This window comes from Vanessa atalanta, chromosome 3, assembly GCF_905147765.1.
Source record: "Vanessa atalanta chromosome 3, ilVanAtal1.2, whole genome shotgun sequence".
NCBI classification, from domain to species: domain Eukaryota; kingdom Metazoa; phylum Arthropoda; class Insecta; order Lepidoptera; family Nymphalidae; genus Vanessa; species Vanessa atalanta.
The window spans coordinates 2,475,449-2,491,458 of NC_061873.1; the positions used below are offsets into that span (position 1 = coordinate 2,475,449).

Sequence of the window (16,010 nt, forward strand, 5' to 3'; positions counted from 1 at the left end):
TAAACTATAAACAGGTTTTGTTTAGATCGTATTTAATATGGCAATTTTTTATAAATTATACGGAATTCGATATTATCTTTCGATATTTGAAATCACATAAATTATTATTTGAATCAATATTTGTTTTTTTCTCTATATTTTATGACATTGTCAGATTATTAGACGCGCTTTTAGATAAAATAATGTAGCCAATATAAATAAATAAATTAGAAATTTGACAGTTCTCACCTCTCTAAATTCTTTTGGCCTATCTTAGAATTGGCTAATTTCAACATATTTTAACTACGAAATAATTAATATCGTTTTATCTAGTCTATAGTAAGATTATTTCGTTAAAGTGACTTATATGTTTGTTTTTATTTATTTCTGTTTAATTGAATAATTACAAGGGTTTTATTAATGCATTGAATGTTCGACTTGCTTTAACCTAGTTTTTAACTTTGTTGATTTTTAGTTTAAGTATTACTTCATTCTAAATAATACTCAATGGAAATACGTTCATATTATTATGTCATATTAGACTTCATTCAAATATAGATCATATTTTCATAGTTTAAATCATTCCATTCACTAGTTCAATCGACCTAACACGTTTTATTGTTGTAGCCTATGACCTCGCGACGCAGTGCCCGTCCCGGCGCGCGTCGATGCGACGTCACACCGTCACACATCCCCCCTGTCCGCCCACCGACGGCGCTCAATCGCTGCCACACTCCAGGTAAACTTTTTAGACGACGACAGCGCCAAAGGAGATCATCGAGCATCTGTTTGTTCGTTTAATCCACATAGATTATGACAGCTTGTTCTTAATAGTCTTCGATTAATAATGTGAAAATGACATTAATTAAAAAATAGATTGAAGCGTTTGTACATAACAGCTCCATTGAATTAATATTCTAAAAACTATTAACAAATACAAAAAAAATATCTTTTGTTGCTCTTAGATGCTATTTTTACAAACGAGCTTGAAATATGTCACGTACATACTTATTTTTTTTTTAATACTGTAACAATAGTGTCTGGACTGGTCACTCTTACTCTGGACCGAAACTAACCGCTCTTATAAAATACGTCCTTAGTGTCATGAGTAAGCGTTCGATCAAATAACACTGGAATTTAATTCAGACTGTGCATTGGAATTTAATTTTCACCGATAGCATATATTCCACTACGGATGCTATCTACATTGCCTTGACAAACGGATAAGCAAGTCTTATTTTTTTAAATCAGCTAAAATTTTATTTTTGTCGTTTAATTTCGAGAAATATTCATTTTGGTTCGAAAAATGATTCGTAATATTTGTAGTCGTCGACGACTTTAAAGAAACTCATAACTCAAACTCGAGGGCTATTCATGTTTCAAAAAGCAGCTACTTTTGTCAACAGTAAACGAATTACTATAGGAAATAAAACAAATTTGTATATTCAATTGTTAACACTACTCCACAGGCCAGGATCAAGGGCATCGTGTGCGGGTGCGGCGTCCCTCGCCAGCAGCGACGCGGACGCACAGTTGGGCGAGTTGTCTTGGTCTCGATCCTCGCTGCAGGACGAGCTCATCAAGTCGGTTAGTGGCAGCCCCACCCATCCGCATGTGAGTTGCTTGAATAGACATGCTTTTTTGTAGTATTATAAAATATATATATTTCGTGCGAATTTACAACATAATTATGTATGAAAATGTTGTAATGTACTCAAACTACTCATTGATTTGTCATCGAGTACTCGATCTAAGATCGTTTCAAACTAAATAAAAAAAGGATGTCAATTATTATTAAAAGCTGTTGAAATCAGACTTTAAATACATTGTTCTCTTTATAAGTAAGGAGTAATCAAATGAAATGGATTTCTTGCTTATTTCAAGAACTATTAAATAAAGTCCTCTGGGTCACGTGTAACGTACAATTTACTTCAAAAACCCTAACAATATAGTCTTCTTCGAACATTAAAGTTTCTCAACGTAAAAAATAAAAAGTCAATCCTAAATAGGTTTGTAGTTTTCCAGGATTAAATTGAAATGGAATCGAATTTCTGTTGCCGAAATTAATGGGTCTGAAAAGATTTTGCATGTTTACGAAAAGGCTTTTGGAAGTAAGTTCTGATGCTTAGCCAACTTTTGGTGCACCAAAGTCAAACATTAGGATGCTATAGATTTGGTAGATGAGATCGTAGTGATCCCAAAAACGCTTCTGTATTACCTAAACAACCACACGGTCTGTAGACGTCCTATACTGTTTTTCCTATTTTTTAATTATTATTTTCGTCCATTTGTTATAGTTTGCAGTTGTTCAGTAGATACATTTTAGAATGTGTGTGTGTGTTTTATTACGTCATTGAATTATTATATTGTTTTAATTTATTCTCGAGTTTAATCTCTTATTTTTAAATACTTTTTTTTTTCAATTTATATCAAGGATTTAGACTAAAAAAGTTTATGAATTTAGTCTTAGAGGTATTTCATTGAAATGTTGTAACTGCGTAGTTGGAAAAGAACAAATTATTAAAATGTTTTGTTTGCATAAGTTGATCTACGAAATGATTTCTTAATAAACAATATTGAAAAGGAACGTAACTCTAAATTTTCAAAATCAATGTTGTTATTTAAATGCTGTGTATACTTTAATAAAAAAGAGAAAATATTTATCAAATTATAGAAATTTAAATAAAGATCACAGATCAATAAAGTAATATTTGCCTTGTTTAGATTTTTTTTTTTTTTTTTTTTTTATGTCATAAGGTGGCAAACGAGCAGGAGGCTCACCTGATGGAAAGTGACTACCACCGCCCATGGACATCTGCAACACCGGGGGGCTTGCAGGTGCGTTGCCGGCCTTTCAGGAAAGAGTACGCTCTTTTCTTGAAGGTTCCCAAGTCGTATCGGTTCGGAAAAACCGCCGGCGAAAGCTGGTTCCACAGAGTGGTTGTGCGAGGCAGAAAATGTCTTAAAAATCGCGCTGTTGTGGATTTTCGGACATCTAGGTGGTGCGGGTGATATTTGGAATTTTGACGAGATGTCCGAAGGTGAAATTCAGCAGCCGGGATTAATTCGAACAATTCCTCGGAACATTCCCCGTTATAAATTCTGTAGAAGATGCAGAGCGATCCAACATCTCTACGCAAAGCCAAAGGATCAAGCAGATCGGAAAGGGCTTGATCGTCGATAATTCGAGCCGCTCTACGTTGGATACGGTCAAATGGAAGGAGCTGGTACTGGGGAGCACCCGCCCAGAGGTGAGAGCAGTATTCCATGTGAGGCCGAATTTGCGCCTTGTATAGTCTTAGACGATGGGCCGACGTGAAATACTGTCTTGCCTTGCTGAGCACACCAAGCTTTTTTGATGCCAATTTGGCTTTGCCTTCCAATTGACCGCGGAACTGAACGAGACTCGAAACATCAACGCCAAGTATTCCGATACTAGCTGTAGCGGCTAACGGAATGTTCTCGAATCGTGGAGATACGACAAATGGTGTTTTTTTAGCAGTTAACGCGCAAACTTGCGTCTTTTTGGGGTTGAAGTGAACTAGGTTTAGCCGACCCCAGTTCGAGACTTTGTTTAACGAAGACTCGATTTCAGATACAAGTTTGTTCCGGTTTTCTTCGACGTTTTCCCGAGAAATATTAGCACGGCCGGTGTATGAGGTGTCTACGGTGCTGTCGTCTGCATAGCAATGAATGTTACTGATTTGCAACAAGTCATTGATATGCAGAAGAAACAGAGTGGGTGATAGAACGCAGCCTTGTGGAACACCAGCATTGACGAATTTTAAGTCAGAGCATGCACCGTCGACAACGACCTTGATGCTCCGATCTGCCAAAAAACTGGTAATCCAATTGCATAATTTTCCGGGAAGCCCATAGGAAGGAAGCTTCGAAAGAAGCGCTTTGTGCCACACGCGATCGAAGGCCTTCGCTATGTCCAGACTGGCTGCTAATGCCTCCCCCTTGCTCTCAACTGCTTCCGCCCATCTATGAGTAAGGTAAACTAGAAGATCACCGGCTGAGCGACCCCGACGGAAACCGTACTGGCGGTCGCTAATCAGCTGGTACTCCTCTAGGTACCGCAGGAGCTGGCAGTTTATAATGGACTCCATTACCTTGGAGAACAAGGAGGTGATGGCTATAGGCCTATAATTGGACGGGTCTGAGCGGTTGCCCTTTTTAGGGATCGGATGCACCAAAGCAGTCTTCCAGGAGTTCGGGACGACGCCGAATGCATAGGATTGCCGGAAAAGACGCGTTAAGACCGGCGCCAACTCGGGAGCACAAGTCCGTAGCACGATTGGAGGGATGCCATCGGGTCCACTCGACTTATGAATATCCAAGGAAAGAAGTGCTTTACGAACTGCACTTTGCCGGAATTTAACCTCCGGCATCGTGGTATCACACCGCGGGATTGTTGGTGGTGACTTTCCTCGGTCATCCAGAGTCGAGTTCGCTGCGAAGAGAGAGCCTAAAAGATCAGCCTTCTCCTTCGCTGTATGGGCCAATGACTCACCGTCCTTGTGCAGAGATGGTAAGGAAGGCTGACAGAAATTCCCTAAGACAGCCTTGGCGAGAGACCAGAACGCACGTGTTCCTGAAGGGAGGCGCACCAGTCTCTCGCCAATTCTGCCAATGTACTCCGTCTTCGCCTTAGCAATCACGTTTTTGAAGGACCTAGAGGCAGAGTTATATTCCTTTCTGATTGCGCTGGTATTTACATCACGAGACGCTGATGCGTTAGCCCAGTCTTGGTAGCGTTCCCATTTTCTGCGTGAAGCCGTTTTGCAGAAACGACCAAACCAGGGCTGGGACTTGCCACCGATGGGGACCGCAGAATACGGAATGAATAGTTCCATACCCTGAAGTACCACATCGGCAACAGAGTCAGCAACAACACTCGGATCATCCGGCGAGAAACAAACCTGCCCCCATGGGTAGGATGCAAAGAAGGACCGCATCCCATCCCAATCTGCTGACCTGTAGTGCCACACTCGGCGGCAGCCCACGAAACGAGGTCGTGAGTAACGCGCAACCGGCACTGTACTTCGGACGAGACAGTGGTCCGACGAGCCCAGAGGGGGTTCGACGATAACCTGGTAGCCATCCGGATGGGAAGTCAGCAGAAGGTCCAACAGGGAAGGTGTATGATCCTCCACGTCTGGTATTCGCGTTGGCGAGGGGACTAGTTGTGTCAAATCATATGCTAAAGCGAAGTCGAGAACAGATCTACCCGCATGATCGGTAGTGCGCGATCCAAGCCATTCGGCATGGTGGGCATTAAAATCGCCAAGAATAACGATCTCTGCGGATGGGATCTGCTGCAGTACGGAATCTGTAGCCATTTGGACGTGCTCAACCAGTCGGTCGGTTTCGGCATTACCGCTATGGGACCTATAAAGGCAAGCGTAGATTCGCGGATGGTCGTCACAATCTACACGCAGCCAGATAATTGATAGGTCCTGTCCTTCAAGGCTGCCGAGGCGTCGAGAGCAGATATCATCTCTGACGTAAACGCACACCCCAGCTCGTGGTACAAAGGAATGTTCCAATTTATACCCGGGGTAGGAAAGAAAAGTCGTATCGGCAGGAGAAGATATCTGAGTCTCGGTAAGAAAGAGCAAGGCCGGCTTCGCCGTCTCAAGGTGAAAGTGGACGGCGTTCAAGTTCGAGTTGAGTCCCCTTATGTTGCAGAAGTCCACAGTGAGGGTGGTAGGGGTTGCCTTATGATGCCTGCTCCGCTTGCCCCGAACAGTGGCGAGCGCAAAATTGCCCCCCCCAGAATTCGGAGGGCAGCCTGGGCATCCCTGCTCAGGTGGTGTATGTCCTGAGCATGGATGCCCAGAGAGGGATTCTCCACCGCAGTCGCTGATGGTACCCTCCTGGGGTAATGTAACCAAATTCTGCACAACCATCATGTTTAAGGGGGGGGGGGTATCGGGCCTCCGGGACTCTCACATACCAGACGAAACGCGGTAACATAGCTACCACTTCACGCCGATTTTAAGTGAGAGAGTGGTACTTCCCCGGGCGTGCCGGCCCATTCGGCTGCAACCCGAAGGTATGCAGTGTGGCACTACCACTTAAAGATGTATTTTATATTATTTTTCAGAAATATGTAGAGCGTCGATAACATTATAAGAGACGTCAGTTTCGATATTTTGCATGTTAGTTTGTTGAGATTTGAATTTTTGCAAATATTTACTATAAATAGGATGTACTAATGTTAACTTTATTTTTAATTACAGAAACAATGGCAAGATGCGATAATGTCCGACGATCGACTCTCTCTGACGCTCGAAGAAATTGTTCATATCCGGTCCGTGTTGACTAAAGCGGAACTAGAAGTCCTACCCGTCGAGGGTAGGGTCAAAGAAGATGTGGAAAAACGAAGGGTAAGTATCTATATGTAGTTTATAAAAAACAATAAAACTAGAGATTCAATTAACTTCATTACTTGATACTGTACAAAATAAAAGTGGCAAGGTTAAATTATTTAAAATAAATAGTTTCTTTTTTTAATTATATAAATATATTTTTCGTTTACAGGTATGCTTCCTATGTTTGAAGACACGGTTCGGTATTTTCGGCCCCTGGGGCCAGAAGTGTAAGCTGTGCAAAAAGACTGTCTGTCAAAAATGTTGTTCGAAGGTACGTTGGCTACAGATCCAAACGGAACGTGATATAAATTCTGGGAAGATGCTTGCAGTTGTACGAATTGCCTGTGACGTTTCAGATGCGTATTCCGACGGAGCACTTCGCGCACGTGCCGGTAGCGCTACTCAGCCCGTCTCTGCTGCCGTCGCCCGACGACGAGCCGCAGTCCTTCCCGCGCTCGCTCATGGCGCGCCTCGTGGCGCCCGAGCACAACGTGAGTACCCGACACACGCGCGTGACGTCAGATACACTCGCCACCATTTCAATATTACTTGTTTGATTTTCTTATAGTAATCCTATGTACTTTTTTAAATGTTGATGGAAATACCAAATTATTTCAATGTTGGCCGAAGGTTAGATGTATATTTCTATCTTAAAATTATTATTTTAGAGGCATGTACCTTCTGCCATTGCCATCATCAACTGATATATAGACTGGAAATTGGAACCTAATCTACCTTTCTATGGTATTTCGATATCAATGAATTCTTGTTTAATATATATTATATGTGAAAATTAGAAAGCTGTCGCCAGAAATATTACTGCGACTTTCGGTAGACTGGGTGTTGAATTAACGCCATGCTCGCATGCGTCAGGTGACGGTGGACAACTCGGTGGGCTCGGCGCCGAGCAGCCCGGCGCGCGCGCGGCGCTGCGCCACGTCGGCGCCCGGCTCGCGCGGCGCGTCCGCGCTCGGCTTCGCGGAGCCGCTGCCGACCGTCGCCATCGCGCGCGCCGACGGGCCCGGCAGCATGCCCTGCGTGTCCACGCCGCTCTCCACGATGTCGACTCTCGAGCGCAGGTACGATCTGTCAAAAATTTTAAATTTCAAATTACTTGTAATACGAATAATAATATTGTACACATATGATTACAAATATCACTCGACTCACGCCCCTCGTGTCGCAGGGCGCGCTACGGGCGCGCGGCGACGGGCGTGTCGGCGGCGGAGCGCCTGCGCGGCGTGCAGATGGCCGTGTGCCACGACTGCAAGGCGATGGTGCTGCAGATCATCAAGTCGTCCCGCGCGTCCCGCTCGGCGTCCCGCGACCGCGCGCTGCGCCACCTCACGCTGGACCTGGCGCCCGTGTACACGGCGGACTGTTAGCCGCCCGGCGACCGTTACCGCGCTGAGTTTTGAGCTGAGGCTGCCGATTTGTCCCAATTTTTTTTACTTTGTTTAGTTTTATAAACAATATGAGGGTTACTGTTTCGTTTCGATGCATAATGCTGACCCCGATCGAGGGCGAGATTTACAGTGACGACCCGATTTTTAGTCTGTAACCCCTCCGGTAGCCTTACTCGAATCGACCTCGTGACGAAAACGACGTATCGACACACTCGGCTCTGCTCCCGTACAATGTTAAAGGCACAATAACCTTGGAATCGCCATCGTTTCGAATCGACGCTCAAAAAACTTTCTACTGGATGATCAAGCGACTGAAATCGGATCGACGGATGATTTGCAACGTTACACGTCAGTAATAGATGTTGCAGATAGAAAAATGATAGTGAGAATGTTTCGAGTAGTTTCATGAAAACAAAGAGCTTCCGAGGTTGTGTAGAATCTACGTTGTGTTTGTAGATGGACTGTGATCCGACACTTGTAGACGAATGACTTTTGACAATACTCTATGACTTTTGACAGATAGTGAAACACATTTTTTTTTTTTAATTTGTCGCACAAACGTTTTCACGATAAAATTATATTTACAATAAAACAGTTGCAATCAGAGATATTCACAGTAAATATATTGAATGATATACTAATTAAATTTTAAAATATTCCAAGAAATTAACTAAAATAATATTTTGTCACTTATATGTAATAGATATAAATTTATATATTTTTTCCTAGATTTTATGATATGTCTACAATTTGAATGTGAATCAAAATAATCTGTGTTCAAAATAAATGTGCTATGAATGTTATAGTATGGAGATGTAATATTATATTATAAATGTTGAGACATTATTCTCGTATATTCCATGTTACGTGTTAATTCAAACTGAAGCGTACCATCATTTTCCGCTTATGACTTACGTGAGGCATCTTTAAGCTACAATTTTCTTTGACATTCAACGCTAATAGCGATATTATAGAATGTTACTTTCCTGTGCCATATAAACAGATCATTAAATAAGACAGCAGAATAAAGGCCACACATGTACAAATATAAGTTATTACTATGTGCGTGGTTTGAGTGAAATAAGCAAAAAGTTTCTATATGTTACTATTTATTTTCTGTGAGCTTTAAAGATGGTGGATATCGAATTGAATACTGGTCATATATTTTGAAATTATTTAAATTTATAAAAATTAATGGGGATTCTGTTACTTTTGTTGCTTTTTGCTAAAAATAACAATTATTCCGAATTATAAATTTTGTTGAGATACATTGAGTGAACATTCTGATTGGAATTTCATTTGATAACTCAGTGTTAAATAATTTAAATATAGGCGTGTATGTAATTATTTTTTATATTGTGACAATACTTTCTTGATAAAGATTCAATTTCATATTCAAAATTTATAATCTCATCTTATCTTACTATTTAGTAGTTAATATTTTTATTACAACTATTCTCAATGGCGAAGTTTCATTAAAATTAAGAATATATTTTTCTTTTAAAAATATTTCCTCGGTTTATTATATTTATTTATAAATTAATATTTATCATACTTTAAACAATCAAAGATCAACGATCATACAGCCTATAAGGATAGTGCAATTTATTTTTAATATGTGTGACCAGTATTTAATTAATTTTATTTAAGTAGTTCTTCGATCAATATATTCGTTCACCCATTTCATTCATAACTTAGTTTTATTTAGATGTATTTAAATTATTTTGCCAAATACATATGTAATCACTATACTTTTGTAAATATAGAATCATTTAGTGTCATCATAAAATCGGTTACGTAATTATTTAGTTATAGATTTCGATGTTCATAAAAAGTGTAATTTTATCTTAAGCTTCTTAAGAACTGGGATTTCCTCGAAATTATTATAATAATTAAAAGAATAAACATTAACTAAATGTACATTCGAACAGAAATCCAGCCTTACAACACACAGCCACTGTTTTAGAATTATGTTTTTTTTTTGGTACTAATAAGAAAGACAATTTTTATTATTATTTAATTTTTGTATTAACATACTAAATTTAATATATTTTGAATTTTTTGGCCCAATATAAAAATGACTTTCCATTTGATTGCATATTCTGTGTATTTCAATGATAATTTTATTTATTTAACCCATGAATGTAATTCGTAAATTAAAATTGAATTCCCAGTTATAAAAAATTGTAAATGTATGTAAATTTTAGTAGTCTATATTAGATGTTACGTAGATTGTAATCGTCTAAAGCATACATAAAGTAAAAAATGAAAACGGTAACGATATTAAAAACAATTACAAATCAATTTTTGTTTTTCATTCTTTTTACTATTATATTACTGAAAAGAAATTCCTGTTAAGATATACCATGTGCGCCTATAATTTTCATCCGCTCCACATTATCCCCTTTCACACATACAAACTTAAACTATATTTAAGTATATTTCTTAAGTATTTGCGAATGTTGCTAATTCTAGAAGATTTGTCATAGAATTCTTAATCTAAGACTATATTTCAGCGACATGATAGTAAATATTATAATTGAAGAATGATGTCAATTATCGATATCTTCAAATAAAATATAATTTTAGATGTATGATTAAATAAAACTTTCTCCTCAAAGGGAGAGGAGGCCTTTAGCCCAGCAGTGGGAAAATTACAGGCTGCTAATGCTAAAAAAAAATGTATGATTAATATATATTTATTAGACTTAATCTTATAGTTCGTTCTAATAATTATTTTAAGATAATTTTAACGAAGATATATAAAATTGAACTATGCCGAACAACTTATTTTTGTTGGTCGTTTAAATGAACGTAAAAGATTGCTCATTAAAATAAAATACTGCCCTAGTGGTCCTTGATTAATTATTAATTAAATATATTTTTTTTAAAAACCTTTTTTTAAATATCGAATGAAATCGTTTTTTAAATTACAGTCATAGACAAGACAGGTCTAGATTGAATTTTGTTTATATGAAATATTTAATGAAGCTTGAATTAGTTCTTAAACTTCATGTAAAAAAAAAAAATTTACAAAATTCTAATTGAAGAAAAATAATACCATCTAGTTTTTAGTTAATAATTCTTAACGTTGCCAAAGTTGTTTTAAATGGCTTAAAATAAATATTCTATAAATGCTACAACATAAAGGCATTTCTCAATTCTAGTTTGCATTCAAGGTCACATCCTCGGCAATCAGTCGGAAAGGAAACACTAAGAACAAATCACTGCGACATTGTAACAAAGTATTTTAAGGTTGTATTATTATTACACCAAGTGATAGGTATCTTCCCTAGGCACAGGCATACTCATACATAGGCTTCAGGCGTACTGTCAAATTGTTCCTCTAGACAATTATACCTTTTATTAACTAATTAAACACATTCGTAATAGAAGAGTAAATAGTATTATCTTCACTCCATTCAGTATAAAAATAAGTAAGAAAAAAATGCCTCTTGCCCTTTAAATCATTATCCATAAAAACGGGTCGAATTGAAGCAATAGCTCGCTCTATGTTCATATAAACTAGCAACAAATATAATAAATTTATAGATTATAAGGAAAATATAATATTCCTCTTTATACTAAACACAATTAGCTGATTTTTTCCTTATGGGCCTAGGTATAAGTTTGTGACATATGTATTTATAAGACATTTAAGATGCAAACGTAAAGGGGAGCATAAAAAAGAAAATCTAATGTGTTTTGTATGAACGTAACAAAATAACGTAACGTGTCTTTGGAATACAGTGACAAAGTAACAAGTAACAGTTTTTAAGGTAAATTTACTTAAGATTACATACGTAGACGGATTAATGACCTACACCAAATTTTACAACTGATATATGAGCTGGTATAAATTTGTTTACTAACTATTGGGACAACGTAGACAAAATTCCTTTTAAAGTAATATCGACAAATGTTTAACTAAAAAAAGCAAAAAATAAAATACACATAAACGTATCACATTTTATTGATTTCTATTGATGAAATTGGTAGATGCTTAAATAAATTGTCTAATAAATAACATCGTTCGTTTAGCCTACGACTAAAAGGCCATCATCGACAAAGGTGTGCGGTGGGATCTCGAGGTTCAGGGGGGCGGGGCCTTTGCGGATGCGTCCGGATGCGTCGTAGTGGGAGCCGTGGCACGGGCAGTAGTAGCCGCCGAAGTCTCCGGCATTGGCAACGGGCACGCAGCCAAGGTGGGTGCACACTCCGATGACCACCAGCCACTTGGGGTTCTGTACGCGCTGGTCGTCGTGTTGCGGGTCACGCAGGGTGTCAACTGCCACTGACTTCTCCGTGGAGATTTCGTTGGCTGTCCTGAAATGTTATAAAAATAATTATATACATTTTTAAGCTACAAATGTAAATGATTATTGTACAAAAATAAAACTCAAAAAACAAACTGCCACAAAGTGAAGTCATTAAAGTCTCAATCTATAAAATTAATTGAAAATTTTTAATTGTTTCACAATGATGTGAAATATGGGGTTTTTCAGAGTTGGATAATATAAGTCCAGTGTAATTTTTTTTTTCAATAAGGGCATTGTGAATGCCCTTGTGAATAAATTCAGCTCTTCTTTGGTTTGTTTGTTGTAATGTTTCCTAAGTGCTAATCTACATTCTATAAAAATTTTACCCTCTTAGGTTAAGGCTATGCATCTATGTCAGTTTGAGTAAATTTTAAATTATAGATTTATTTTAAAATTTTATTATGTAAATTTTGAATAAGTTAGTTACTTAGTATAGTTAATTAATTTTAAGTAAGAGTATCAACACAATTCTGGTGAATATTATGATTTTATATATGTATTGACTGCCCTAGAAGTTTCTTATTATAAAATAAATAATTACTAAAGTACTTAATTTTGAACATGCGGAATGTGGAAGACTGTTCACATGAGTTACAAGTGGAATCTCATTGTACATAAGTTGTACCTTTGCTCTTATCATTTCTAATTTTACTGATTCAGCCAATCATCGAGTTTGCATTAACATTTAATGATGTGGATTTTCATAAAAGCCTACCATGGAAATGGTTTTGACAAAAAGTATAGAACATTGAATTAGGTAAGAAAATCAGTACATATCTTTCAGGTTCCTGAAGTTTAGGTATTTTCATAACATTAAAATGTAATTTCAATTATTATTATATTCACTTGGTAGTAGTGCTTTGGCGGAGGCCTATGTCAAAAGACAAGCTGTTGCAAAAAATAATCACCTGAACTTAGAATAATATAAATATATTAAATGTTTAGTTATAATTAGATTAAGTTATAGTAAAATAATATTTTATAAGTTTACAATACAGCAATAAAGGCTAATTTTATTTTTATTTTATTTTATTTAAGTGCTTTGTGCAAGCCCATCTATATGAACAGTACACATAGACACTACCTAGGTATCATCTGATCATGACCTATTCTACCACTAAACAATAATACTTATTATCGAGGTATTCTGGTTTATCAGTGAGTGTATCTTAGTTTCCAAGGTTGGTAGCAAAATTCAAGGGATTGTTAATGTCTATGATTTGGTGACAACCTACAGTAAATAAGGTTTGCCTGTTAACTAAATGTTCATTTATTATATCACTATTTATTTCAAAACAATTTGTAGACAACTATCAAATAAATCCTATTGGGAAATATTACACAATATTAAATTGCTATAATATTTTTTTTTTATGGCATTGGTTAGTGGACGAGCGAATGGGCCACCTGATGGTAAGTGGTCACCACCATCCATAGACAAAGGCACTGTAAGAAATATGAACCATTCCTTACATCACCTAAGCGCCACCAACCTTGGGAACTAAGATGTTATGTCCCTTGTGCCTGTGATTACACTGGCTCACTCACCCTTCTAACCGGAACACAACAATACAGAGTAGTGTTATTTGGCCATAGAATATCCGATGAGTGGGTGGATAACCTACCCAGACGGGCTTGCACAAAGGCCTACCACCAAGTAAATCCTTGTATCATATAAGTAAGGCTTTGTATCTTGCCTTTCTTTTACTCACTTTTGATGTGGTATTTTGAGTGTTCTTAATAAATATTAATTATTATAAACACAATATTACTTTTAGTATAAATTAAATACACACTATAATAAACCTTGCGGGTTGGTTTACAGTAGAATGGACTTTCCAATGTTAGCTTTACATTTAATTCAACACTATCACAATTTTTTTTCAAGTAAGCTCTACTTGAAAAAAAAATTATTTTGATTATGATTTAAAATAAATTTAAGGAACATACAAAGATATAAATTTACCTGTGACGAATGAAAAGAGGCTTTCCACGCCATTTGAAGGTAACTGACTTTCCTTCTGGAATTTCATTCAGTTTGATTTCAATCTTAGCTAAAGCCAACACATCAGCGGCTGCAGCCATTGATGACACAAAATGTGTGACAACAGATTTAGCAGCATAGGCACCAGCTACGCTACCCGCTGAAATATTTCAAGTAGCCATTAAATATCATAATGAAAATTAATCAAGTACTGTTTTAACGAGTAATAAATCTTTAAAAAAGTACAAATAATTTTACTCTTAAATAAAATATATTATATTCTTAGATATTAGAATATCTAGGAAATATTTATAGCATCATTAAACACATACATATAAAAAAAAAAAAAATTATACATTTGATATATTTGTCATATGGTTCAAATTTATAAAAGAGTATGATATGTAATTAATATTGATCTAGTTGGACTGATTGTACGTAATGATATTTCTTTATTTTACCGCAATTATATATTTGTGAAAGAAAACAGAATCTAACCTCCAGCAATAAGATAAGTGAAAGATTGGCGTCCATCAACATTTTCTTCAGCCTTAGATTTCGGGTCCAGAGTTTCCTTACGACGGTATGCTGAGAAGTCAGGATACGCAATATCGGAGTGCGCAAAACGTACCTGAGTTGGCACTGAAATTGACAACTGTTATGTAATCTGATTTTCCATTAAAATTACGCTTTATTTCATTTCAATATTGTTTTACTTACCGCGGCTTCCATGTTTCACTTTAATGTTTTGGATGGGCAGGGCTCCATGAAGTGTCTGCACCGTAGAAGTCTTGGGCAGAGGCTGAACTACCACTTTGTCAGAAGGTAGGGGGGCAGATGCAACGACGGGTTTAAGGCCATTCGACACAACATTACATGTAGCTTTAAAAAAAGGAGCTAAATGCCCAGCACGAGATACAGAAGTCATTTTTGTGGAAATTTACGCAATAGAATTGCTTTATATTTTTCGCGATGTGCGATCGCCTCAAATCTTGGAACAAAACGTCAAAGTTGAGGTTGTCTAATATGTCATTTATCGATATAAATATTGCCATGATTAAAAATGAAAAGAAATCTAAAATATATTACATACTATTTTTAACAAATATTTAATTTTGTTTTTACTTAAAATATTAAAAACTTTTTATCATAAATAAATTTTCACTTTGACTAATTACTGATTAACAGCGCCATCTATGATTACAATAATAAAACATTAGTCTTATACTCATTGCTGTTCTATTTGATTTTCCATAAGACGTCGCGTAAAGTCTTCCGCAATGGTTGCTTACTTACAGTTTTGTCTTCCGTAGGCAGTTAAGATACTCTAGATTATTTTTATTTAATTATTTTGTATACATTTACATGTACTCAGAGTATTATAAGAAAAATATAAATATTATCATAAAAACTACGGCACAGTAACAAATCAACCCTTATATCGCCAATAGACCATGAACTAAAATGTTATATCCCTTGTGCTTGTAGTTACACTACCTCACTCACCCATTAAACATTACTTAAGATTCTTTTTTTTTATTGATTAAATTATTATATTGATAATTCCTTTAACAAATTTTCCTAGTTGCCGAATTGACCCTACAAGAATAAGGTGGAAATATCTCAAGCGCGTTTTACGTAAGCCTTTGCAATCCTTGCGTTGCATAGTTCTAACTTAAGTATATAACGACAATTACTGGGATGTGATATTTGTTTAGACGTATTCGATCAACGCTGTAACAAAAACTTGTTAGATTATCCTAAAAATTAGGATTTTCATAATCATATTTACAAGTCTATATGCTACCTATAATATATACACATAGTTTGTATTAATACATGCCTATTTCTTAATATTTTCATTTTTTTTTATTTATTTATATGTCATACGCTTATAGCACTATGCCAGAAACCTCGCTAGTTTTTGGGTTTTATAGTCTAG

At 36.7% G+C, this 16,010-nt stretch overlaps 2 protein-coding genes across 5 annotated transcripts in view; one reads left to right on the plus strand and one right to left on the minus strand.

The window, feature by feature from the left end:
- LOC125077080 (protein spire) overlaps positions 1-10,035 on the plus strand; it is a 145,228-nt gene extending 135,193 nt beyond the window's left edge. For 3 of the 4 annotated variants that reach the window (XM_047688874.1, XM_047688877.1, XM_047688876.1), the window contains 7 exons: positions 607-718; positions 1,449-1,593; positions 6,228-6,374; positions 6,529-6,630; positions 6,716-6,850; positions 7,233-7,438; positions 7,546-10,035. In XM_047688874.1, coding sequence (XP_047544830.1) covers positions 607-718; positions 1,449-1,593; positions 6,228-6,374; positions 6,529-6,630; positions 6,716-6,850; positions 7,233-7,438; positions 7,546-7,744 — 1,046 coding nt within the window. In that variant the 3' untranslated portion in view covers positions 7,745-10,035. The remainder of the gene's footprint in view (positions 1-606; positions 719-1,448; positions 1,594-6,227; positions 6,375-6,528; positions 6,631-6,715; positions 6,851-7,232; positions 7,439-7,545) is intronic. The other variant, XM_047688875.1, reaches the window with a different exon arrangement.
- A 1,687-nt stretch (positions 10,036-11,722) lies between these two features.
- Positions 11,723-15,079, minus strand: LOC125077295 (cytochrome b-c1 complex subunit Rieske, mitochondrial). The gene is made up of 4 exons (XM_047689206.1): positions 14,789-15,079; positions 14,567-14,710; positions 14,051-14,228; positions 11,723-12,091 (listed from the first exon to the last, which is right to left on the minus strand). The coding sequence occupies exons 1-4, from the start codon at positions 14,994-14,996 to the stop codon at positions 11,803-11,805; spliced, it is 819 nt and encodes a 272-aa protein (XP_047545162.1). The 5' UTR covers positions 14,997-15,079; the 3' UTR covers positions 11,723-11,802.
- Between the last annotated feature and the right edge of the window lie 931 nt (positions 15,080-16,010).

Bases quoted from the DNA above. Each gene is read 5' to 3' on its own strand.
- LOC125077295 (XM_047689206.1), bottom strand. From the start codon at position 14,996: ATGACTTCTGTATCTCGTGCTGGGCATTTAGCTCCTTTTTTTAAAGCT. The intron at 14,229-14,566 runs GTTAGATTCTGT...GAAATATTTCAG, and splicing joins CACTTATCTTATTGCTGGAG to CGGGTAGCGTAGCTGGTGCC. The intron at 12,092-14,050 runs GTAAATTTATAT...ATAACATTTCAG, and splicing joins CCTCTTTTCATTCGTCACAG to GACAGCCAACGAAATCTCCA.